General features: G+C 40.5%; 1 protein-coding gene across 1 annotated transcript in view; it reads left to right on the top strand.

Annotated features, from left to right (window-relative positions):
- The first annotated feature begins 2,673 nt into the window (after nucleotides 1-2,673).
- The window catches only part of XPR1 (xenotropic and polytropic retrovirus receptor 1), a 102,765-nt gene continuing 81,532 nt past the window's right edge, over nucleotides 2,674-23,906 (top strand). The window contains exon 1 of the mRNA XM_009320635.1: nucleotides 2,674-2,721. Coding sequence (XP_009318910.1) covers nucleotides 2,682-2,721 — 40 coding nt within the window. The 5' untranslated portion in view covers nucleotides 2,674-2,681. The remainder of the gene's footprint in view (nucleotides 2,722-23,906) is intronic.

Raw genomic sequence — 23,906 nt, 5'->3', positions numbered from 1 at the left:
ACTTTTGCCTTTGGAGAAGAGAAACAGGTTGCTAAGTTTTAGAAATCGTTTTTCCGAGACACAACCTCCAGCAGGAAGTAGGTGGGGAAAATGAAACTGATAGCTGAGGTAGCCTGCTTGCCTTCAGGGTCTCTCTTCCAGAAACAGGCTTTCAGTTTTTGGGAGGTGGCCAATTCTGCTCTTCAAACCCTGCTTCATGATAGGCAGTTCACACCCAGGCTTGCCACCTCCTGACACAAATCTGTTGTGCTATTTCACTATTTGTCCTTCTGGGTGTTAGCGGACGAGCTTAGAAGAGCATAAGCAGTTTGAACGCTACTTGTTTAAAACAACAGTTTTGTTTGAGCGTTTTAAGGTTTTTGTCCTTGAATTTGTTCACTGTTAAGGTTTGACAGTTGCGTTTTTAAGTGTGTTTTCTTTCTGGTGCAAGGTGTATCACTAGCACAATTTAAAGTAAGGAAATAACCCTTTTTGTCTAGTTTGAGGGCAGAACGAGTAATTCTTAAACGTTTGAAGTTGACAGTGATGGATAACTTTTGGAAACAATAATTTCTAAAATTCTGTAATCCGGAGGACTAAATACTTCAGGTGTGAAGGAGCACTGAGCCTTTCACTTTCAGGTTATTGGTTTACTTATATAGGTCAGGTAAGCAGTAACAAAATCTGCTGCCCTGCAGCTGCCAGATTGTAATATGTCAGTCTGCATGGGGAGAGGTCTGTGGGATGATCGATACCTTCAGCTTTCAAGATTGTTTAGTGCAGGACCATTGGGTGTTGTGGTCCTTTTTAATTTGTTTTTTAAAATGACTGCTAAAACCAGAGATAGGAAATGCACTGCAGGTTTACCTTTGGGTGGGTTAAGGGATGGAGTTCTTACTACAGTGACTTTCAATTTGCTGTCTCTTCAGGTTTGTTTATGGTATGGCGTGTGGTTGTGGTTCATGGAAAAAGTTACAGGTAGGCGAGGATGACGAGTGGGATGAAAAAGGGGGAAGGCTTTTTGACCACTTAGTGCATGGAGGCAGATCATGCGCTGCTGGCCAGTGACTCATGGGGGGAAAAGGACTGAAGCGGCCAGTGTTTGGGAGGAATTTAAAGAAAGCACTGAGTGTAGAGGAGAGCTGTGCTGCTGGAACGATGATCATTCAGCAATGGCTCCACTGGGAAAACATTTATGCAAGTGACCTTTGTTGAGACCTCTGTGGACTTGGGAATCAGACCATTGAGAGATGTCTGAGCTGCCGGTGTAGCCTGCCACCTAGGATATCTTGTGATAAACAGACATGTCCTTTAGACCTTATATTTACTTAACAGGATCGTAACCACCATGTTAGAACAGTGCTGAGTTTCCAGCTGCTGAGCTTGTGGTTTTTGCCTTGAGGGTATTAGGGAATTTGTTATTTAGGCTGTGATGTTTTGTCGGGGGTGGGGTGGGGGTGGGAAATGGACGGACACACAAGATGGTAAATGCAAAGGTGTAGGATTATAGAAGTACAGGACGTGTTGGGAAACAGGCAGAAGAGACAGGAACTCGAAAGACCTGAATGACTTTTGTGTGTTAGACTTCTGTGAGTTCAAAAGTGAGGGAATAAAATCTAGTTTTTGCAGCAGCTGTGTGTGAAGCACACTCACATTCAGTATGTGCATTAAGATACCTGTCTTTATCAGGTGATGTGGTGTGTGTGTAAACAAATCACTCAGCAGTAGGAATGGGCCCTTCCTGGTGGCTTCTAGTTCCAAAATTGTGGTTCAACCTATTCCTTCAGCCATTGATCTGAATTCAGTTTATTTGATTCTTGCTTGCGCTTGTGATGTGAGAGCGAGCAAATCTTTAGTCTATGGCTGGAATAATACCAGCATCTTAATAACTGTCTGAAAAGAGGTCTTCTGAAAAGGAGCTGCAAGCGATGAGGTTTCTGATGCGGTGCCTCCCTCCTGGCTCTGGTAATGGAAGGGGTTACTGCCAGGGGTGCTTGGTATGTAGCTGTAAGACCACCTTGCCTCCTGGTCCTGCTCCCTGCACTGTTCATCTCTTGCACCAGCAGTCTGAGCGTGGGTGAGCGGCTTGGTCTGTGGTCTCTGGGAGGCAGCTCACGGTGCCTCTAGGATGCGAAGACTGGGTAATAATTCTGGCTGGTGTTAATATTGTCCTTCAGTTTCTACCTGAAGAGAAGGCCATCACCCCTGGTTCCCTAATCTCCTTCGTCATGTTGTCTTCAGCTTTTAGAATGTACATGTATTTCTGTACTCCTATATAACAGTGATAAGAAATCCCTGAAGCTGCTTTTCCTCTATTTGCCTTGACAAACTCCTTTCTGTGTCACGCAACAGTTTTGTGGTTCGTTTGTGTTTTTTTTTAAATGTAAAACTTTTAACATCCTACCAACCAGGAAACATTTTTCCAAAGGAAGATATTGAAAAATACAGTTGGAAGAATTTTTATAGATTAGTAAGGTAACAGGCTTTAGACAAAGCAGTCAGTAAATGTGAACTTGTTTCTCTTGTTAACAGAAATACATGTGATAGTGTTGATATCACGTTCCATGGCTTTCTGTGTCAGTCTGGAGGATAAAAGGGCTTTAATTGCTTTTGTTTTCAAACAGGCGTATCAAAACAATGTAACTTTTTTTTTTAAATACTAACTGTATTCCTTGTTCTCTCCCTTGCAGGCTTTGAAAGAGATGCTATATGCAGCTGTGGACCAGGCCCCTTCTATAGAAGGTAAGCAAATTGTAACTGAGAATCATGTTTTTCTTGGCATTAGGTGCTGGACACATAGTCCTGCTACTTTTCTGTCCTCAGTCCTCCTAAATTGGTAAACTAATACACTGATGGGCAAATGCCTGGCCTTTCACAGCCTGTGTGCTATTTTTGATTGTTAGAACTCTTTGTCCTCTGTCATTAGGACAATAAATGTCTTTGTATAGTTTGGGACTTCAACAGCTGGATTTCTCTTGCTTATAAGGGCATTCACTGGTGGAAGTACTTTCTTCATCGCTTGAGAATAGACCTTTGTTTTCCTGTGACAGCTAGCGGCTTCGGGAGATAATTGTGCTAGAGAGATACTTGTTCCTGGTTTGTTACTGGTAATTTGAACTGGAAGAGTCTCATCCTTTCGTTCTATGTCCTTCCTGAATGCTGTGCTGCCTCTTGTATGTGGAGATGAGTATATTTTCTTGTTTGCATGTGTTTATTGCCACTGAGTGTTCTAGATTATTTTAGTACAACATTTGGTTTTAAGCTCACTGAATTTTGAATAGTTTGTTTAATTAAGTGATGATCTGTGCAAAGTTTCTCAATAGAACTCTTTACTTTATCTTTCTTCTTCCTTTGGTTGTCTTTGAAGTACTGAAAAGTTTTTGCCTTTATGTTGCTTCACTCCCTACTTTCTTGCCCTTCATGTGGATTTCAAACTGTTTTTTAACCTCCTTACCTTTATTATTTTCACTTTGATTGCAGTGCAATGTTAATTTCACTAACCTCTCTGAATGCAGCTCTGGGCTTCTTTCTTGCATATTTATAGAGCAGAAGAACAACTGCTGCTTCTAGTGTAGTCAGTTGGCTAACATGAATAATGCTAGTCACTATTAATGTTAGCTTATTAACTACTTTCTTTGTGTTGATTAGATTTGGGAAATGAGGTATGACCGTTAAAAAAATGTGGAATATTAATTTTTTGGATTTAACTCTACTTAGCTGCTCTTTGATTAGAATTTTAAAACAAAACCTGCAATAGTTAATAGACTAAATGTGTGTGATGGGGCAATCTTCAGTTATACTCTTAAGAGGTGCAATCTGAGCTGAAAACTTCATTGAAGCAATGTTCAGACAGGTATAATATTTAGGTTCAATCTGACACTTGGTTGCTCACTTGCCTCAGCCTGCTAATTTTGTAAATCAATCACCCTTTTCTCTAAAATGCAGGTCCTAGAACTAGTTTTCTAAAGATTATGGTCCTAGCATCATCTAAAATTTATGGGTTATCTTTGGAAAACTGAGGAAAACTTGCCAGCAGCACACTGGCAAAAGAGGAGAGTCTCGCTTTATTTTTTTTTTGGGTGGCAAAATTGCTTAAAAACACCCTCAAACCTAGAGGACCTTTCTCCCCAACAGCATAAAACTAGTTTTCTAGCTAAGAGGAACTAAAGTGTTTTGTGTAGGCCAAACTACACAAAACTTTATTAACTTCTACAGGCAACTTAGTAATTTTGTTCAAAGTCCAGCATTAGTTTTATGGAAGACCTGAGCATTTACAAGACTTCTCTTCTTCTATCCATCAGTTTATTCTTGACAATGGGAGCAAATGGTGTCTGTGCTAATAAAATTTTGTAGTCTAATGTTTGAATGTGACTTACTGGGTTTTGCTTGCGATACCTAGAATTTCAAGGTGTGCTTTGAGTTGCTAGCTGTAAAACTCCGAATTGTTATAATTCAGAATTTTGATTTCTTTTTTTCAGTGGTTGCGGTATATCGATGTTCTGTAATGTGCTGTGATGTTTGTGTGTAAACATATTTGGCAAAGGAAGATAAGATGAAGCATAAAATGGTACAATATTATATTTATGCTCTTCCAAATGTTAAAAGAATTTTAACTTGTGCTTCTGCCTCCTTTGATGCTTTCAAAACCTCAACGAAAGGAATGACTTAACATTGTTCTACTTAGGAAAAGTGTCTTCTGTTCATTTTTTTTGGGATCAGGTCTCTTCCTCTGTACTGTAGAGAACAAAGTAATCCAAACTATTTTGAACCACTCATATTTAACTCTGTCTTGCCTGACCTACTTTTAAGTAGAGAGCAGCTATACTAATTCCTTCACGTTTTGTTCATTAAGTGAATGTGAGTATGTGCATGGCGGTTGGATTTTTTTAACGTTTGTTGTCAGTGTGTTCTCTCCTTCTCTTCTTCTCTCTGTTCAGAGTCCATTTCGCTTTTTAGTCTCTGGGTTCCTCTCTGAAAATTGTGTGTGGCTCAGGATGGGGCCAGGCTGTTTGCACTGGAGTGACTGAGCTGTCTGTACGGGCAGGTGTATTTGAGCCAGTGGATTCTTCTGCCATTGCCCATAGGAGTGCAGAGGTGACAGAGGGAAGGCAGATGTCTTTCCATGAGTTGCAGCTTTAGGAGAGGCTTGTACTGGAAATGGATCAAGAGCAGGCATTTCTCTGTCCCCGTTGCTTACTTCCTTCTCCTTTAAGACCTTGCTGCCTTTGTTTATAGAAGCCTTAGGCCTGGGTTAGTGTGTGACTGCATACAAACTGTGCCCAAAACACTGCTCTAGTCCCTGTCAGAGGAGATAGAGCAAGTTCCTTGAACTTCGGGGGGGCGCGTAGCAGCTATTGTCAGGGGCTGGCTGTTGGCCTGCGTGTTTTCAGTTTAATATGGATTTTGTGATGGATACTTCTGTGTTATTTTGAGCTTAGCACAGAAACTACAGGAGTGTGCTACTGAAACCCAGCTTCCCAGTATGAGCCTAATGTAATCTCATTTTAGACTGGTTAACTAAAATCTATTTTCTAATTGATCTAGTTGATCACAGACACACTGTAGAGGTGCACAGTTGGTTTTGATTTACCTTACACATATTGTAGAGCTAATCTTCAGTTAATACATTGGACTGAAGAAGAGGGAGTTTTGTATGCCAAAGCTCAGGCTATTTCTAGTTCTTATTCTGCTCAGCTGGATGTGTAATTCAGGACTTGTGAATGAGTTTCTTAGATTTCTGCTGCAGGCTGCTTACCATATCAGTTGGTAAAATTTGTATACATATAGAAATGCTTTGTATTGCTTAGTAGTATGCTGGAAGCATTTTGGAAACTCTTTAAAAAAAAAAAAAGTGCTACCTAACCAAAGCATGTTGTAAGTAATAGGCAAGACAGGTAATAGGTGAACCATCCATCATTAATAGCTTTCATTGGGTTTGTATTTAGGTAAACAAAGCTAACTTCAGAATGACTCTTAAGCTCTACGACTGGTGGACCTAGTGCTATTTTAGTGGACAAAGTGTTGCTGGGAAGAGGATCTTGGATCTAAATTGTGCAGCTTTTACTCTGCTGGTTATCTAGTTATATGGTGACCCTTCTCATTGTGCTACATTGAATCATACCTATGTCCATCTGCTTTTTCCCATTTTCAGGTAACAAACACAGACTGTTATGTTAAACAAAAAAACCCGTAGATGTGAATAAGCAAAACCTGTCAAGGCAGAATGATAGGAGGACAATGTTTATAGCTGTCCCCTGACACTGTTGCAGGGTGCTTTGGATCCTGGTTTTTCATGAGAGTTATACCAGACTGTATGCATGTCTCTTTTGGCAGCTGCTAGCTGTACACATAGATTTCTTTAATCTGTTCAAAGATACAATTTTCTTCCCCTTGTCTGCCTACTTTGTAACAACGGTTTTCTTTATGCCAATGTTATTCCTCTAGATTCTTAATTTTTTTTTTACAAGGCTTTCCCCTGATAAAACTGCCCCATCCTTCCACCTGAACATCATCTGCACAAAATCAGTGTTTAGTCTGTTAATTCAATCTCATACACATCACTGGAAAAAGTATCAAATGATGCTTGATTCCCAGCTGTATGATGGGACTCGCTTGAGTTTCTGGAAAATTCTTTGATGTGTGTTTGCTTTGTTAGCTGTTTGTTACGTGATGCTTGCTGCCATGATGTTGTTCTCAGCTTTTGAGTCCTTGTGGCATGGCAGGAAGGCCTGCATGCAAGCGTGCCAGGTCATTGTGAGCAGGCACCCTTTCTCTACTCTGAGCTACCTTTGGGAAGAAGCTGTGACAATTTAGAGGTGAAAGCCTAGTGTAGCGCTTGTTTTCTACGAGGCAGAATGTGCAGTATCACAAAAGCATGAAATGCTGACCTCACCACGAGCATGCTGATTTTTCTTTTTTTACATTCCTTGTTCCTCCCACTGCTTCCTGTCCCATTTGTCACCTAAGTAAAACAGGTTACTGGACCACTGTTGCTTGGAGTCCTCCCGATTATTCCACTTGGTGAGCAGATGTGTCGGCATCTCCCCAAGCTCTTTACGATGCAGCTCTTCTCAGCTGCAGTGGAGATGAAAGTGTGGCTGTAAATTATTCATTCTGATTATCTGCTCGAATGGACAGGGTCCACTATAAATATTATTTCCTAGAATATTTGTCTTTCAGATATTGAAATTTAACCTCCCTTTAGTACTTGTGTAAACAAACGTTGTTGTTGTAATATCAGATGGTACAAGAGCATTCTGTTGTATCCTGTTATTATGGAGATTACTTATTCCACTTAACCCCAATCCTGAATTCCAGTGGCACCTTTTGAATGAGAATCGCTGCTTGTTGAAGGGCTGTGGGGCTGGAATGGTGTAACAGCATAGGAGGGGGAAGTAGGGGTGCTTTGAGATAGAACTCAAACCCAAAATTAATAGATGATGTTAAAATAACATTTGATTGGTAGGGGAAGAGCTTTAGTGGTAATGGAGATCCTCTGCTGGTACTTGTAGTCTGTATGTTCACCTATTTACTTGTGCTAGATTAGAAAAGCAAGAGGTCCAAGTTTGGGACATTTGGAGAGTGCTAGCACTGGCAGTGGGTCCTGTGTGGTTACACCCTTGTTTCTGCTTTCATTTGTAATGCAGTTACCATGTTAACTGACAGCTACAAATCTTTAGTTTAGATTTATTTCTGTTACTAAATAAATAAAATAGTATTCTTTAGGGTGATAAGTAATATTAGTGAATAAGCAGGGTGTGGGAAATCACATTCTTTTTTTCCAAAGGAAGTTATGAGGCTGACAATTTTCTTTGTTATATGCAGACATGCTTTGTAGGGTTGATCAAAGGCTTATGGTTTGTCTGTATATATACAGATGTCTTCTTTTTATTTCAAAATAAACATTTATTTCCAATTGCATAAGCTTACTTGGTAGCGGGTTGGGGTTTTGTTTACATGGGAATGCTTAGGCTTAAAGGAGTCTTCAACAGAACTGCTTCACATCAACTACCATGAAGCAGCGACAAGCAGATGAATGCTTTCTTTATTTCACTATGTTGTTGCACACCCATAAAGGACATGGGGATCAGTGTCCTTCTGAAGGACGCATGCGACTGAAGGTTGGTGTCCTACACCCTAGATGCTGGCCCTCGATTCTGTGCAGATTGTAATTCAGTCTGGAGGCCTCCGTATTTTAAGTAGTGTGTAAACTAAAAAAAAAAATAATCAAATCCCATGACAGTCCTCTTCTCAGTTGGAGGCCTGATGCCAGGTATTGGACTAGCTGTAGAAAAATAGGTTATTGGGCTTGTTGAAAATGTTAGCTTCCAGAGCATGCAAACAGTGGACAGGAGAAGCTGGCTGCGTACCAGCATTTAGAGAAGGGGGTGATGTCTGGTTTCTCTTACTCTAGGTCAATAAAATTTGAAAGGTAGACAGTGCATATGGTTGGAGCAGGGTGCAAAGTAGTGTGAGAGAACAGCTGGATGATCACTAAATATTTGGAGCACAGATGTCTACATGAAAATGTAGTGTACCGCCTTCTCATGTAAAAGTCATTTTGCTGTCAAAAGCAGTACAATGTTTACAGCAAGTCAGCATTGAGACTGACCGCGGTGCTTGCTTTGTACCAACGCATGCCACTTTCTGTTGATTCAGAGTAATGCAGACCCACCTACGCTGTTGATATAGTGACTTCCTCAGAGCTACAAAGGACCAAGTGATTGAATTCTGCTTGACCATTAATTAGTGTAACACGGGTGTGGAATAAAGGTCAGGTAAGGTACAGAGCTGGAATGATTGAGAGCAACTTGTTGATAGTGCAGTCAACTGGCCAATATAAGTTTTGATTCTATTATGTCGCATAGGCCACAAGTTCTCAAGTTGTGGCATTGGAGTATGTTCAGAGCTCTCTTGGCAGCAGGGAGCAGCCCTTGCTGCTGCCCCTGGGGCCTGGTGTGCTCAGGGTCCTGGCCTGCATGCAGGTGCTGGTTCTCGTGGGCTGTAAGTTCGTTTGTATATTTGCACCTGGCTGTGAACCCTTTCAGCTGTTAGAAACCACTTGCTCCAGAAAGTCTGTGGGAGAGTACGCCTGGTCCTCTCTGGGCTGGTGTGGGACCATGCAGGGTAACAAAGAAGGTTGTGGTGGAAGGTAGTTTAGCACATTGATTGTGTCGATTACTGATTCTTTCTGAAGGAAGCTTGTGATTGCAGTTGGTGGAAACACTGGACTTCCTCACGCTTTCCATTTGCTCCATTCCCAACTCCTGGGCTGATGCGCTGCTTCATCTGTGTGCACAAACCGGGAAGCTCATGTTGTTGCTGAGCAAGCCTTTTTTCCTTTTCCTCTGTCTTTTGATGCGTTCTGGGTAACTTCCTCAGCAGCTCAAAGAGCTTTGAGGCATTCACACTGGGTGAAGAACTTGAGTTCTAAGTGTACCAAAGCATATAGGTTCAAGGCAGGGCAGTTAATTGCTTTGTAATTTTGTTCTGTACCCTTTTTTTCTTTACTTAAGCATCCTTTGGTATTGAATACTAAGAACAACTAAACCCGGGATAATCAAAGAGCTGTATGTAGCTCAGGAGGCAATAGTGAAAGCTGGACCTGGTAGTCAAGGCTGGCCCATATGAAAGGGCTGCACCTAGAGGCAGGTTTCTTTTGCGAGTCTGCAAACTGCTTATCAGTTCAGCTGCGGAAGGGCTGCAGACGATTCCTTAATGATGTATGTAGGGTAACAGCAACATCAGAAATGCTCAACTGTGCCTTTTTTTTCCTCCTTTTTCCTTCCTGCATTTGCTTTCCAGTAATTTAAAAATGCCAGTCTGTTACCTTTTTAGTGGTCACAGGAATTAACAGTGCTTGTAATTTAACTGGTATGTGCCAGGTTTCATGTTAGTGGTCAAAACTTGAGGGTTGGAAAGTAGAAAAAGATTTGCAAAGCTGGACGATTGACAGACAGCCGCGCCTTCAATGAAGCACTCCTGAGACAACAACGAAACATCAAACAGCATTTTGGCTGGAGACATGAAGAAGCACTGCACATGTGTATACAAGAGGCCAGTATATATTGCTTTGTTTCAAAAAAAGACTGCACTAGACATCTTATCAGCAAGATTTAATGTGTGTAGGAGGAAGCCTCTGGGTTTCTAGTCATTCCTTTGGAGCTGTATTTGAAATAGGTGATTTGAATTATTAGACAATTAAGATTTTGGATGAGACTATAGCTACTTGGTGAATAATGCAATAGGAATTAAATTTGATTGGTTTCTCTCTCTCTTTAAAAATGCATGCTGTGGGCAAGGGAATGAGCAGAATATCCCTGGAAGGAAATCTCATTCTTCTACATTGTAGCTATTTGTAAGATGCCTTAGAAAAATGGCCAACCCGCCAATACCCCATGGAGTCCTGGCGTCTCTGTGATGCGGTGGAGGAGCAAAGGCTGTCCCCGGGCACCCTCCTGCTAGAGTGGTCCTTTCAGTTGTGTTACCTTAATCTGCTGTAAGGCCTCACCATGCAGTGGCTATCGCTGTAATGGTCTCTGAATGTGAGAAGGTCTGTCTGTTTGATTAATTCTAAAATTAGCAAGGATGTGGTGAAAAGTCAACCCACTCCTGGTCATGTTTCTTTTTCCGGAGTCCTGAAGTAAAAATGAAGGCTAGTTGCGTATTTCACCCATTTTTTGGGGAGGGGTTTACGGTGTATCTGTAGCCTTGCAGCTTGACCCCTTTTTAGTAAAAGTAGATAATGAATTAATTTTAAAATGTAATTGTGCTTTTTGTAAATAAATAATCTTTAACTTGAGTTACAGCATAAAACTGCAAAATTACAGCATCTTAGTTTTACAAAGCCACAGTTCAAAAAAAATTTAGTTTAAAAATATATATTTTATTCCATTTATTATATGACCATTTAGTTAATATATTTTAGATTGTTTTATGCTACTTTTGTTGAGTGTGGTAACCCTTTCCCCCTGAATTATTACAGCCTAAATATAGAAGTCCAATCCTATGGTTCTGTTCCCCTGTGAACTGAGAAGGGATGTAGCTTCAAGAAAACTGCAGAGAGATATAAAGGCTATTTTACTAATGCGTGGTATGTCAGAGTACCCAAAGCTGCTTGGTTGTAAGGCAGCAGCACTGTGAGTCAGTTGTGTATGTTCAGCTAAAAATCACAGAGAAAACTGCATGAAAATACACAAATCTACTTTTTAAAGTAGCTACTGCTCTGTCCGGAAAGGTGACTGGCATTGCGGTGGGCCCAGAGTGCCACTGGGATGGTGCAAAGCCTGCGGGCGGACACACCCCAGCCTGCCTGTTTGCGGGCACTGGCTCTTGCGTTGTGCACTCAGCAGCTCAACTTCCCCTCTGCAGAGGGGGAAGCCTTGTTTATCTCCTAGGAGATGGAAAACCAATTTCTACTTCCTGATGAGAAGCTGACAGGCTATTTGACTTAACAAGAGAGGCAGGCAGTGTGATTGGGAAGAGGGAAATTGCATGCTGTAACATACCAATATAAATGCAATTTATTTTGCATGTGCTATATAGCTCCAGGCACACATTTTGAGGTGTATGAGAATTTTTTGCATGCTGAAATGTGGGCTCTAAATAGCAAAAAGAGGCAAATTTGGCATCCAGACTGTGTTTATAATCTTGGTTTTATTTTTACTGTAATTGCTTAGCGTGCTTTTATAAATGCTCCTAATATATTTGTGGGGCAAAGTGCAGAGAAGCTGAAAAGATCAGCACGAGTGAGCTGTTAACTCGGGATCGATCTTGTCCCACAGTTGCAGGCTTGTTCTGACATGTGGCCAAGGCTGCTATTCTGGTACTGCCTTTGCTGGTGTCCTGTCCCTGCGCAGCTCTCCAGGACAGCTCTGCTGAGCTCCTCGCTTCTGCTGAGACGGAGCAGTTCAGTACCAACTAACCTGTCTAGTTGTCAGTCCCATAATGTGTCAGCTATAGGGAAAAATGGGCATCATTGGTCTAAACCCCCATTCTTTGTTCTCATCGTTTCCTATTCCAGCTGATTGATCATTTATACGAGTTCATTGTGAATATCTTTGTATTTTTAATGCTGTGTGTCGGGGCATCAGCAGCATTTACAGCGTGGTTGCTAACCTGTGAACCCAGGTATGCTTTTTAAAGGCAGCTCCCTTATGAGCACAGCTGTAGGAGTGAGTCACAGGCAATGTAATAAAATGGGGTAATCATGAGCAGGATTGGCTGATGTACCTATAAATTCTATAAATAGGTTAATGGAATTTGGCTTGTACTTCAGTGTTTTGGTATGACTTTGTCTTCCCTAATCAGAAGTAGCAATTAGAAAGCAAGGAAATAATCTGCGAGCCTGATACGGCATTCCATGTTACTTCATAATCTTTCATATATGCCAAATGGTCCTTGAGCTCTGCGGCAATCCAAGGCAAAGGTTCAGTTTCTCCCCTGCCCAGCCACAGGAGAACATGCTTCTCTGTTAGAAGCCTGGGTCAAGGCTTGGTTCTGCTTGGACCTTGGTAAACACAGGTGCAGAAGAACATTTCTTGTAAGTTTTTTGTCTTTTTGAAGCCTTTAAGAGGTTACAATTCACTGAACTGCCTAGACATAAGAAAGCTTCCCAAGAGGGTAAAGGAAAAAGAAAAGTCAGAATGCCTTTTGCTTTTCTGTGATCAAACTGGATTAACATCAGTGCTCACAAGTGATAATTGTGTATATAGAAGCTGCATTTGTGGGTTTCAGATGCTGTAGGTGATGCTCTTAACACACAATGTTCATTTATGGTGTAGTTTTAATTATAGGATGTCGATAAGACTTGTTTATTACAACTTCATGTTTCACAGGGTAAGTCGGTAAAATATGGATTGTGAATTAAATTTTGAGCAGTTGGAGGCAGAAAGGTTAGAGAGAGGATGCTGAGCTTGTAGGGTTCGCCACACCTGATCAGCCCCATCTGCTGTAATGATCCTGGCTGTAAGGTGACTGCTGTTTCTGGTGAGCACTTCAGATCCTGCAAAAATACCCCGTATCAGGTGTGAGTTTTAGCAATACATCAAGCAGTGGGGAGCCTGCCACAGCTTTAATACTGTTCTTTTCAGCAGATGTCTTCTTCACGGTGAAGCCTTGGAAAGTGAAGGACCAAGAAGGATAGTGAAGGGAAAAGGTGAACAGGTTCATCTGTGTGCAGCCAACCTGCGAGGAGCTGGGTCAGGGCTTGGCCCCCGGCTCTTGGAGGGGCTGCAGTACACAGTGGAGCTTGCCAGGCTGCTTTTGGTTCCTGGCTCATGTTTCTGTGTATATGTGGACACTGTTCTTCCCCAGCTGGTGTCTTTGGCTCTGGTGTTAGCTGCACCCATGTCTTCTTGCAGTGGAAGATTAGTTTGCTACTGTCGGTGTTAAATAGGACTTGAGCTCGAGTTTCAAAGGCTCCGAAGGTACTGACAAAAGAGCTTTCAAATCTGCCCCTCCAGTTTTAGAAATCCAAATGCAGCTCAGCTAGAATTGATCTGTACCAATTTCCCTTTCAGTTTCTTCTGCTTTCAGCCAGCTCCTACAGATTCAATTCTGGCTTTTGTTCTCAGCTGATTGAGCTGGGTTGATGTGGCCGCATGCTAATGCAGCGTTCTAGATGGAGCAGATGTGCACCCGCTAGCTTTCCGGTTGAGGAGGAATTCAGCGTTGGAAGGTGCGTGATCTGGGCTTGGACTTGCCTAAGCACAAATCCGAGTAATGAATTAGTCATCAGACATGGAATTCATTTCCCTGGGGACATGGAGACGGAGGCTAGTACAGCCCAGCTGTCAGTCAGGAATTGCTGATGCAGGAACTCTCGCCAGCTGAGAAGGTTCCCCCACCCATGCTAATATAGTAAGGCTAGGTTGCCAAATCCTTTAGTTTGGTATTTCAGTAGTAACAGGAATGCTTTATAGCGTGTGCTTAAACGCTTTGGTCTCTTTACCTAACTTACATAAAACTGTTAACTGGCTATTTTGAAACCAAAGGCAGCAGACCTTAATTGTGGCAACTCTGCAGTCTCCTACATGCGAGGCAATTTTACTGAATCCTATTTATGTGGTAAGCAGGGTATGCCGGAGGGGTTTGCCATCCTCCATCCATTTCAGGAGTGATTTCATGGTTATTGAGGTATATGGGTATAATGGGGTGAGTTTGGGAAGAGATGTTTCTGCTCCATCACCTTCTTTTCCTTGGCCGCAATTCTTGTTTTGTTTTTTTTCCCCTCTCTTGTTAGGGTTCAGCTGTAGCATGTGGCTCATGGTGGCTGGTCTTATGTACGATAATTATTTTCTAAGATGTTTGGAAGCTTTACCTATGGAGTATGGAAGAGAAATTGCGACATTGTGTGCTCTTTTGTACATAACTAGATCGATGTCTGTTTGAGATTTTCACTTACTGTTTTACTCTTCAGAGTGGGTAAAAAAGGCTAGTGTTGGTATTCTCTTCCTGCCTTATGAATTTCCCCAGCATAACTTCCACCTATGCTGATCCTTTGGAGAGCTGCCGTTATGCCTCCTAGTCAGTGTGTCAATTTTTCTGTTATTTTTGCTGGACAAACAGCATATGCAGTAGCAGATAAATGAGTGATTCTCTGCTATAGTGAGGGAAAGTGGCACAAGAACCTCAAGATTATGGTTGATACTGTGGGCTTTTGAATGTGTTTTGTTTTTTTTTTTTTAAATACTGAATAATGATGCCAAAGCCTTCCAAATAGTAGCTTCCAGTTTGCCTTAGCTTTCTGGTACCTGAAGGGCTTGATTTTTATTAACTCCTATACTGAATTGTGCTGGAAGTGCAAAATTAAAATATTGCAGGGAGATTTATTCTAAATGTTGTAAGAAGCTGGGATTTACATGAAACTGCACTTTATACTTGCACTCTTTTTTCAGAATTTTTTGCAGTTACTTCAGCAAAATCATGTTGGTGTTTGAAAATGGTCTTTTGTCAAAGCGTAGTCTGGAGAATGGAAGTGTTCAGTTTCTGGTGCTGTATTATCCCTTTATACTAATTATAGGAGATCCCACTTGAAATATTCTAATTAAAAAAAAAAAATAGAAGGGAAGAAGCTTAGACATAGCGTTAAATACCACAACTTCCTTGAGTTCTCTTGCAAATACCCATCAGACCTTACAGTCTTCACGTGGTTCTGCTGTTGTGAGATTTTTAAACAGCGGAAGTAAACCCCAAACCTCTCAGAGTATTAACCGATGTCAGTACAGGCTTTCATCTTTTAGGAGTAGCTTGTAACTGTAACCCAAAGAGATGGTGGTATTGCAATTATTTTTTTTTCAGATGACAATATTTGGCTGTAATGGAATGGAGAAAACTGCCACTTGAGTTCTCTTCCCATTCTTATGTTTACTTTTCCCAGCCCTTTGGCTAGGCTAAGCCAGTATGTCTTGGACTGCTTGAGAACTGGCATTTTGTTATTCTCTGTTTTTCAATTTTAAGTTTATTTACAGAAATCAGCAAAAATGAGGAAGTGCTTGAAGTACTATGCTTATTGCTTGAGTGTTGTGTTGTGCATGGTCAGAGTTGGCAACTTCTCTATTTAAAGTGTTTGAGTCTTAGTTGTGGGTTCAGATTTGGTTTGGGTCATCATTTGGTCATGCTGTTCTGTTTTTAACCTTTCAAGACTTACACTGGTAAGAGTTTTTAACACTAAGTCCCACTTCGACTTCAGTTCTGCTGCTGTGTTGGAAGTGAGTGCAGCTGCTTTGCACTTGCAGCTTCTGGATTACACAGCACTAAATCCTTCTGTTTTGCATAACGTTGCACTGATCTTTGTTGGAAAGTTAATTTATCTGGATCTTCAGTTTTCCATGTTGGAGTGTGACAAGAGGGTATTTGAACTGAAAACAAAGGCTCAAATGGCTATTTGAAACCTAAACAAAGCAGGGAGCATGCTGTCTGAGAGCGACTTGACTGGTTTCTATCCGGTGCCTCTCTTGTACACCACGCTTGGTGGAATTATTTGTTGATGGAGAGTTCAAAGTTCGGTTGCAAAGACTGTGGCTGTTTCTGAGAAGAGGCAGAAGAGAGGAAGCAGTGGCCTCTCCCTAGTTACGTAGCTCTGCGGTACACCGCATCTGCCCACCGACCTTAAATTAATCTTCTGTGCTTTCCTTCAGTGTGTGGGAGAAAAATTATCTGTTCGGATCCTAATAAAAAGTGGCCTATTTAATAAGCGTTCTGTACATATATTTATTTACAAATATTCTTGATCTTTAATTAAGGAGTCCAGCTCTGTTACTTGCTGCTTGGTGCTCACTTCCAGGCTGGGGAGTCTGCAAGAAGATCACTGACTGCAGAATTTGACTGCTCCATGCATCTGTCTGTTTAAAACAAGCAGTTTTGCAGCTGATCAAAGCGGGAAGATTATGCTGCTGCCGTGGAACTAAACTGGTGAGGGGGGATAAATGGCAGCTCTGAAGCAGGCCTACCTGAACTGACGGGCTCTTTGTTGTTGACAGGATAATGTGAATTTTTTTTTTTTAACAGAGGTGTTGTTCGTTCTGTTGGAATATTTACTCTCGCATTTCAAAGCTCAAACAACTGGGTTACTTTTAACAGAAAGCTGTATTGCATATAGTTCTATATGCAGTGCAAAGTTTATCTTCACGTAGCTGTAAGGAATATAGGGCATCCTCTGTGGATGTGGGTTTTCAGAACACTTATAAAGAAAAGAGGGATTTTGTTTTGCACACATGTATTAATAGTCTGAATGTAAAACCTGCATGGAGACTGTTATGTCTGTTTTATTAAGCAGTATATTTACCCCAGAAGTGGAGAAGTATATGAAATTAGCAATATGTTATGGATTACAGTTGCCTCTTGTGCTATAGGTAGGCAGTCAGGTTGTGTCTTTTGTCCCCATATGTTTCTGGTTTTATAATTTACCAGATAGTCTCACCTAAATGGTATTTATTTAGGTAGCTATATTCAAAGGCAGTCTTTTTGCTTTCTCTCTAATACTGCTTTTTATTCATCCACAGTGCACCTGTATGTATAGTAAGTATTTGCTATCAGCCAATATAATTTTCTTAAGGTAAAAAGAAATAGCTTTTAGAGCAAATAAATTTTTTTCACGTTCTGCACTTAAGCATTTTCATTTGTCATTTGTTTACAATTAACCTATGGATATAAGTTTAAATTTATTTGCAAAAACCTAATTTTCCTAGGTTGAATTGAAACTCATGCAAGTCTTGAAGTTTCTGTGACTTGTTAATAATAAAATAAGTAAATGAATAGCACAAACTTTGATCTAGTGTTTTAAGAATTCAATCTGCTGAAATGCTGGCTGTCCCTGTCCAGAAGGAGCCAGCCAAAGAACTAAACCAGCTGCTGTTAGCTGTGAGCTCTTCTTTGTGGACAGTGAGGTTCTTGTCTCTTCTTTTTCATTGTTATTTTATTTCAAGTTAAGAAACAAGTAAAAAGTTGAAGACTTTCCTGTTAAATCAAGAAATACGTCAACGTGTCAACTACAATCTGTATCCAGTTACTGCTCCTGTCAAATTGGTTACATTCATAAAGTACAAGTAGCATGTGTGACATCGGATCATTTTTAAAGGCAGATTTTGTTTAATAGTGTTCTCTTGTCACTTCATTTTTATTCAAGCTTTCTCCTTGCTGCATAGCGAGGAATTTCGACTGAAACAGGAGTTGGTGTCTGATTCTTTGGCAATCTGATTTTGAGTCTGGCTGTGTCTTCTTTTATAGACTACAATATTTCTTTTATATTTTTGGGGTAGCTAATTTAGTGTCTGGTAACTGAAGATGCTTGTATATTCCCTAAAACTTTAGTGCAAGAGTTTGAACTTGGATTATATGCAACTGCCGGGGAGCCAAGGAAGAAGAGGAAGAAGCAGAAAACCATGGTTGCGTTTCTGGGCAAGGAGTGAGTTCCTGCAGAAGGCATGGCACTTGGCAAGGGGAAAAACCAAGATTGATGGTGTTGAGCTGTTTCACTCGTGTTCATTAAATCTTGTAAAACTGTTGGAACCATGACTCTCTCTCTTATAGAGGAAAATAAGAGAACGTGAGTAAGCTCAGAGCCTTTACTGCTCCTCCGGTACACTGTTTATATATGATATTGTTTTCCTTAGAATTGTTAAAATGGGTCTGCCGGATTACCTTAAAGGTATCTTGACTTGCTTATCTCCTAAGCACAAGTCTCATATCTGGAATAAGGTCTGTCCTGCCTTGCCTCTGAGGTTAAGTTAGCTAGTTTGGTGGATGGGCTGCTTCTTGTATCTTTTTTTACAGAATTTTATTGAAGTGTTGTTGAAAGTCTGGATATGGCTCTGTAGTACTGAAAAATGTAGGCTTTGACGTGTGCCTAATTAGGCAGTTGTCATTCTTAGCCCATTGCCTGTAAGTGGAAGCTATCGAAAGGGTGCACGTATGCTGGTGTATATTCTCTTAGAAACCACGAACCAAGACTGTAGAAAATGGATTGTGATTTTTGTCGTGGTTGAGAAGCATGAAGAGATTTGCTGGTGGGTTCTGAGTGACTTGGAGGTTGTTCTCTTAAATTTTTTCTGCTTCGTGATCATCTTCTGTGGCACTTGATCAGTTAAGCCACCAGTGTTCTCTGTTTTCCATGAGCTGCTCTCTCACAAGCTTTCCTCTTTGTGTTTTTTTTCCCCTGAAATTATCCTTTCAGTGCAGGACTAATTTTGTTTTGTGAGCATCTTATGCTATTCATCAGAATGACTGTTCCAGTTACGAAGAGGATCTCTTAAATAATAGCCAGATTGCACCTCATTCCCCGATCCACTGCTGTAGCTGGTTTTGGTGTCAAAATTTACTTATAATGAACTTCATTTTAAGCTTCCCTAGCAGTTGGTGTTGGCAGACAGCAAGGACATGATAGTCTGCTTATTAGAGATAGCAAGAGGGGAGTTTTGTCCTCCTGCCACTTCGTGCTCTGTATTGCCTGTTGGCAGTGGTGCGAGGCCTCTAGGTTTTGCATCTCCTGCTCTGCCATGGGTCCAATGGAATTTCAGACATTTCACTGCATATTAGGATCTTAATTTTTTGTATTTAAGCTGTTTAAGGTTCTATTTTACATATTTAAAGCATTTCCTTTTGGGAGAGGGGTGGTGTTAGTTTGATTTGGACTCGGTAGTTAGCTTTAATCAGCAGCGTGGCATTACGAACTTTATCTGACTACAAGCTTGATTATAGGAAAAAATCTTTCTGGCTTCTCTCTGTTCTTGCTGTTTGTGTATGAAAGTGTGTTGGAGCCTTCCCTGGTGATACTGGTACTTCATCCGAGTATCTTGGAAGTGATTTCTTATAATAAGTAAATTTATCCTGTGGAAGAAACTTTAATCATCTAGACTTTTTTTTCATTACTTCCCCATACCCAGTTGGAAATTCATGAAATCTGGTGGAGGTTCCAAGACCCCCTTAAGGACTTGCAATGTTAAAATGATTCATTAACTGTTCTAATTACGTGACTTCTAGGGCATGCCTGTGTGCTTCAGGGCAAATAGGTATAATGACAAATACATGATACCTGGCCTAAATGAAGCTTCTCCTTACATGCATCTGGGTAGCCGGTGTGACTGTTAAGAATTTTAGCCCCCCAAAAATGCAAAATACAATGATTGATCAGATGATAATATATGGCCACTATACATGGATGTCTTTATTTATTTGGCAGCTACTTATTTGAAGGGCTGAAAAACTTGCCACAGGGCCTTCTCCCAAGGGTTAATGGAGGATTTGGTTTGTTGCTGTTCTGAGTGCTCCTTACTCTTGCTAAAATCGATAATAGATTTTTTTTTTTTTTTTTTACAGCTACAAAGGCAAAAATCTTTTCTCTGTGAAGCAAACAGAAGTAAACAGATCTATATTTTCCTGTGGTTGATGTGGGCTGATACGAGCTGCTTTTGAAATTCAAACTGCAGGCAACTTCTGACATCTGTATTGCAGGTAGCTTCTCTGAGGTGGACTTGTAGATAAGGCTGTTGTGTAGGCCTCTTGCAATGTTTAATGTCAGAAAGCTGAGCTAAGATGTGTTATTTTTATTAACTTGAGTAAATTGAAGCGGTGATAAAAGGAGGTGATAATTTGTAAAAGTGTATTTTAAAGAGCAGTAGACCTGAGTCTTTCAATTTTAACTTCAGTTTCCGTTCAGGAGGGGTAAAACGTCGTTAGCTGAAATCAAGAATAACAAAAGTTTAATTTCCTCACAGTAGAAGAGAAGCTCTTAATCTAATGAAAGCCATAATGTCAGGAGCAGAGAAACCAGCTGCTTGGGAGAAGTTGTATTTGATGGTTTATCTTGTTGGTAATCATGCCAGAGTTAGGCTGCTCATTGCTATTTCCAAACAGTGGTGGAGTAAACTCCTGTTAGACTTGGGTGGTAAATGGCTTTCACCTGTGCTTTGTCACTGAGTGCTGAAAGAAAGGCACACTGGCAATTTAGAGTTTGTTTAGATTTCCCAAAATTGAGTTTTAGTGTATGTTAATTTGTTGTAGTATCAAGCATGTCTTTTGAAAATTCTTGTTGGAAGGTTTCCTTTTAAGTCTGAGTGAGGAGGGAGAAGTTAAGTTGTTGATACATCTGTAAACTGAAAATAAACCTAAAATTGAACCTAAAAGTAACTGTTACTCTGTCTGGAAGTGATCATTTGGAGTCTTGAATGGTACCTACAGGGAGTAACAGAACTGGTCCCATTGGAATTAGTATGAAATTAGAGCTTTACATGCAAATAAGATCTGAGGACCAAACACTGCACCACCACCACCCCATGCTAGTGGGTTATTTTTTTTGTTGCTTTTTGTCCTCTTGTCACCCTGGAATAGAGCAGTCCCCGGTGACATTTTCTCACAAATGCAGAGTACTCAGGAAAAATGCTGCTGTTGGAGGCTGTAGGATTCTGGAGAGAACCATGTGTTGTTGCGGTTTAGTAACCACAGGATACTTGAAAGGAACAATAGAGAGAGGTATGTGGAAGACAACACATGTTCTCCAGTTGTAGGCCAGAACGGTTTTTCTTGCATTTCCTTTAGAGAAACAATCAGGCTCATTAAGATGATTAATTAATGCAGTTTACTGCCATTAATCTTTCTGAACACCAATATATGTAGCATGCAGTAAAATCCCTTAATATGCTGTGACCCTGTGCTAATTGTTAAACTCTGCTCTTCTTTGAGCAGCTTAGTGCTGAGGTAGATGCACGTAGATTACAATGGGGTAAGAATGGCTCCCTCATAAATTAAAATATTTAATTTGATAAAACAGATAATAATGCTAGTGCTCTCGCTCTTTGGTTGTTGAATGACTTAAGTGGAGTAGAGTGTCATTAATGGTATTAAATGTTGTTAAATAGGAGTGAAGAAGACATGATATGGGAAGGGAGAAAATTGGTGCATCATGTACAACCTTGGCCCTGTGTCAGGTTGATCCATAAGAGAACTAATTTAAAACTTATTTAAACTATTTATCATACAGTTCACTGGCTTCAGAAAATGAAGATGAGGGAAAAATGAGCACAGTCAAGGTTTCAGATAAACCACGGGTTTCATGTGACTGTGATTTGAGTGACCCAGTACAATGGAAATAAGTGCCCAACTAGACTTGCTAACTTAAGGCAGTCTTTCAAAACCTAGTCAAAATGCTAGTGAGAGCTACATACAAAGAAATTTTACAGAACCTTTTTTTTTTAAACTGTTTTACAGTGGTAGTGTGAATACCTACTTGAAGTAAAAATATGATGTGCTTAAAAAGATAGACAGTACCTGAACTTCAGGAAGAATAAGATGGAAGGTTAAGATGACTGCAGTGACTAAAACATTGATGGAAGGCAATGCTCATCTCCAGAATGATGGATAAAATCCCATGCAGCTATGTTTAGAGAAGTATGTGATTATTTTCATACTCCCAGTTGTATCAAAAGTGATTATTTACATCTTGTAAATTGATGTTTCTTGTTTAAATCTGCAGGGTATTCTTGATCCTGTTCTTCAGTTGATTGTAGAAACTAATTGGGGGAGAAAGATTTATGGCTACAATTTACTCATAATCTCAATGTGTTTTCATTTGAGTCAATCTAGAGAAAGAGGTTGACATCCTCTAGTAAGAAATCCATGTGAGCTCATAATTCAGGCCAAAAACCCAAACCAACCAACCAAAAAAAAAACCCCCAAACCACCAAACCCAAAACCTCACTGTTTTAACATGTCTGTTTTAGACAAAAGGATATGAATTGTAGATTAACTTTTCAAAATCCTTTACTAAGGGAAGATTTCTGTTTTTAAGCAGATGCTATTTAGAGTGTGCAGTAGTGGTGAATTCTTCTTAGGGTGATGGCAAAGCTCTGAGTTACTTCAAGACTCAATAAATCTCTCCTTGAAGTAGTGCTGGTGTTGTATGTACTGTAACTATCTGGGTCATGTTGCTGGACATCCATGAGGACAGAGATCTGCTTCTTGCCATGGCAGGAAGCCTGACGCTGCGATACAGTACTCTGTTTGAATCTGTCTGATGTTCCTTTGGAGGCTTTTGGTCTCTCTAACTTTCAGAAAACTTTTTTGAAACTTCTTCAGACAGCTCCAGCTTCAATAGATACTGAATAGTATTTGTCCAATGAAAGCCATCTGTTATCTGTTTTGGCACTCTTCAGTTAGTAGCATTCAAAGAAAAAAAAATGCTTCCCTCAGTGCTGCGTTTTTTTGCTTTAACGTCTTCAAACAAGTTAATTTTGTGGTGTTCATCCATTTGCCCAAGTTTCTTATCTCTGCAATCCAGGCTTGAGGATTCACTTGCAGACCTAGTATTTGGGGATTTGGAAGGGAGAGGTTTGGAGGTAGGAAGTAGTGTTATCTCAATTATTGGTTACTTTTGCATTTCTTCCATTAATCTTTGTATGATAAAACAGCTTAAAACTATATTCATTTCAATTGGCTGAATCGTGGAAATTGATTTTTGTGCTGTCACAAACGATGGCGTTCTTATGCCACTTGGATCTGGTTGGAAGAGCTGGTACTTGTGATGGTGACGTAGGCTATAAGCAGACCTAATGGTTCTGTTCGTTGGACCCCTGCAATTGTGACTAGGCTTATTTGGTCAAAATTTCACCCTGTGTTGGTACTTCTCAACTCCTAGCATGCATTCACACAGTAAAGAATACTCTTGGGAGAATAATTTCCTGGTGAGACCCCCCAGAACATGCTACTCAGTTGCAGGAGGGTACTGCATGTTCATAATATCTCTGCTGCCGTTATATTTTTGCTTAGGTTTTTTTTAACCAGAATTTAGTTACTTGCAGCTGTGACGATAGCATGAAAGTCTCACACTGGTATCAACATATGAGTAATTTTTTTACCACTTGTAAATAGGTGCTGTCTGTGGTGGGGGACGGTGTTGCTTACACCAGGTCTCAGCTGCATTAAACTGAATTAATCTTGTACATGGACTTATTCTTCACTAGATCCATCACAGGTATTTGTTCAGAACTTTCAGACTGTTTAATAATGTAAGTATGGAAGTATGGCTAATTCCAGGGTTCCCTTCCCTCAAATCACTGGTTTCTGTAACCCTTGCCTTTTAGGCAATCTCATTAAAAATTGAGTCTGGTGGAGAGCAAGCTGATCTCCCTGGTGCTCCACCTGTGTGATATCAGTGAGCGTGGGCCAACAATGAGGAGGTCTTTTTTGTCTTATGACCACACTTGCAGCCAAAGTGAGTTATTTGAAACTAGTAAGAAATGTTACCATCAAGAAGAGGATGTCAGGTCTTTTAACTTAAGGTATTTTCAGACTGGCATGAAATAATTGAGGTTTCTGTTAGGGGTGTGGGCAGTTTTTGGCAGAAGCCCTCAGAAGTACTTGGGTGGTGCTGTTGTGCATTTGCAAACAACTTGAACTGCTTACTTGTAACTTCGGGGGGGGGGGGGAGGGGGTGA

Source organism: Pygoscelis adeliae, unplaced genomic scaffold (assembly GCF_000699105.1).
Source record: "Pygoscelis adeliae isolate BGI_AS28 unplaced genomic scaffold, ASM69910v1 Scaffold402, whole genome shotgun sequence".
Lineage (NCBI taxonomy): Eukaryota > Metazoa > Chordata > Aves > Sphenisciformes > Spheniscidae > Pygoscelis > Pygoscelis adeliae.
This window is presented reverse-complemented; position numbering and strand designations above follow the sequence as displayed.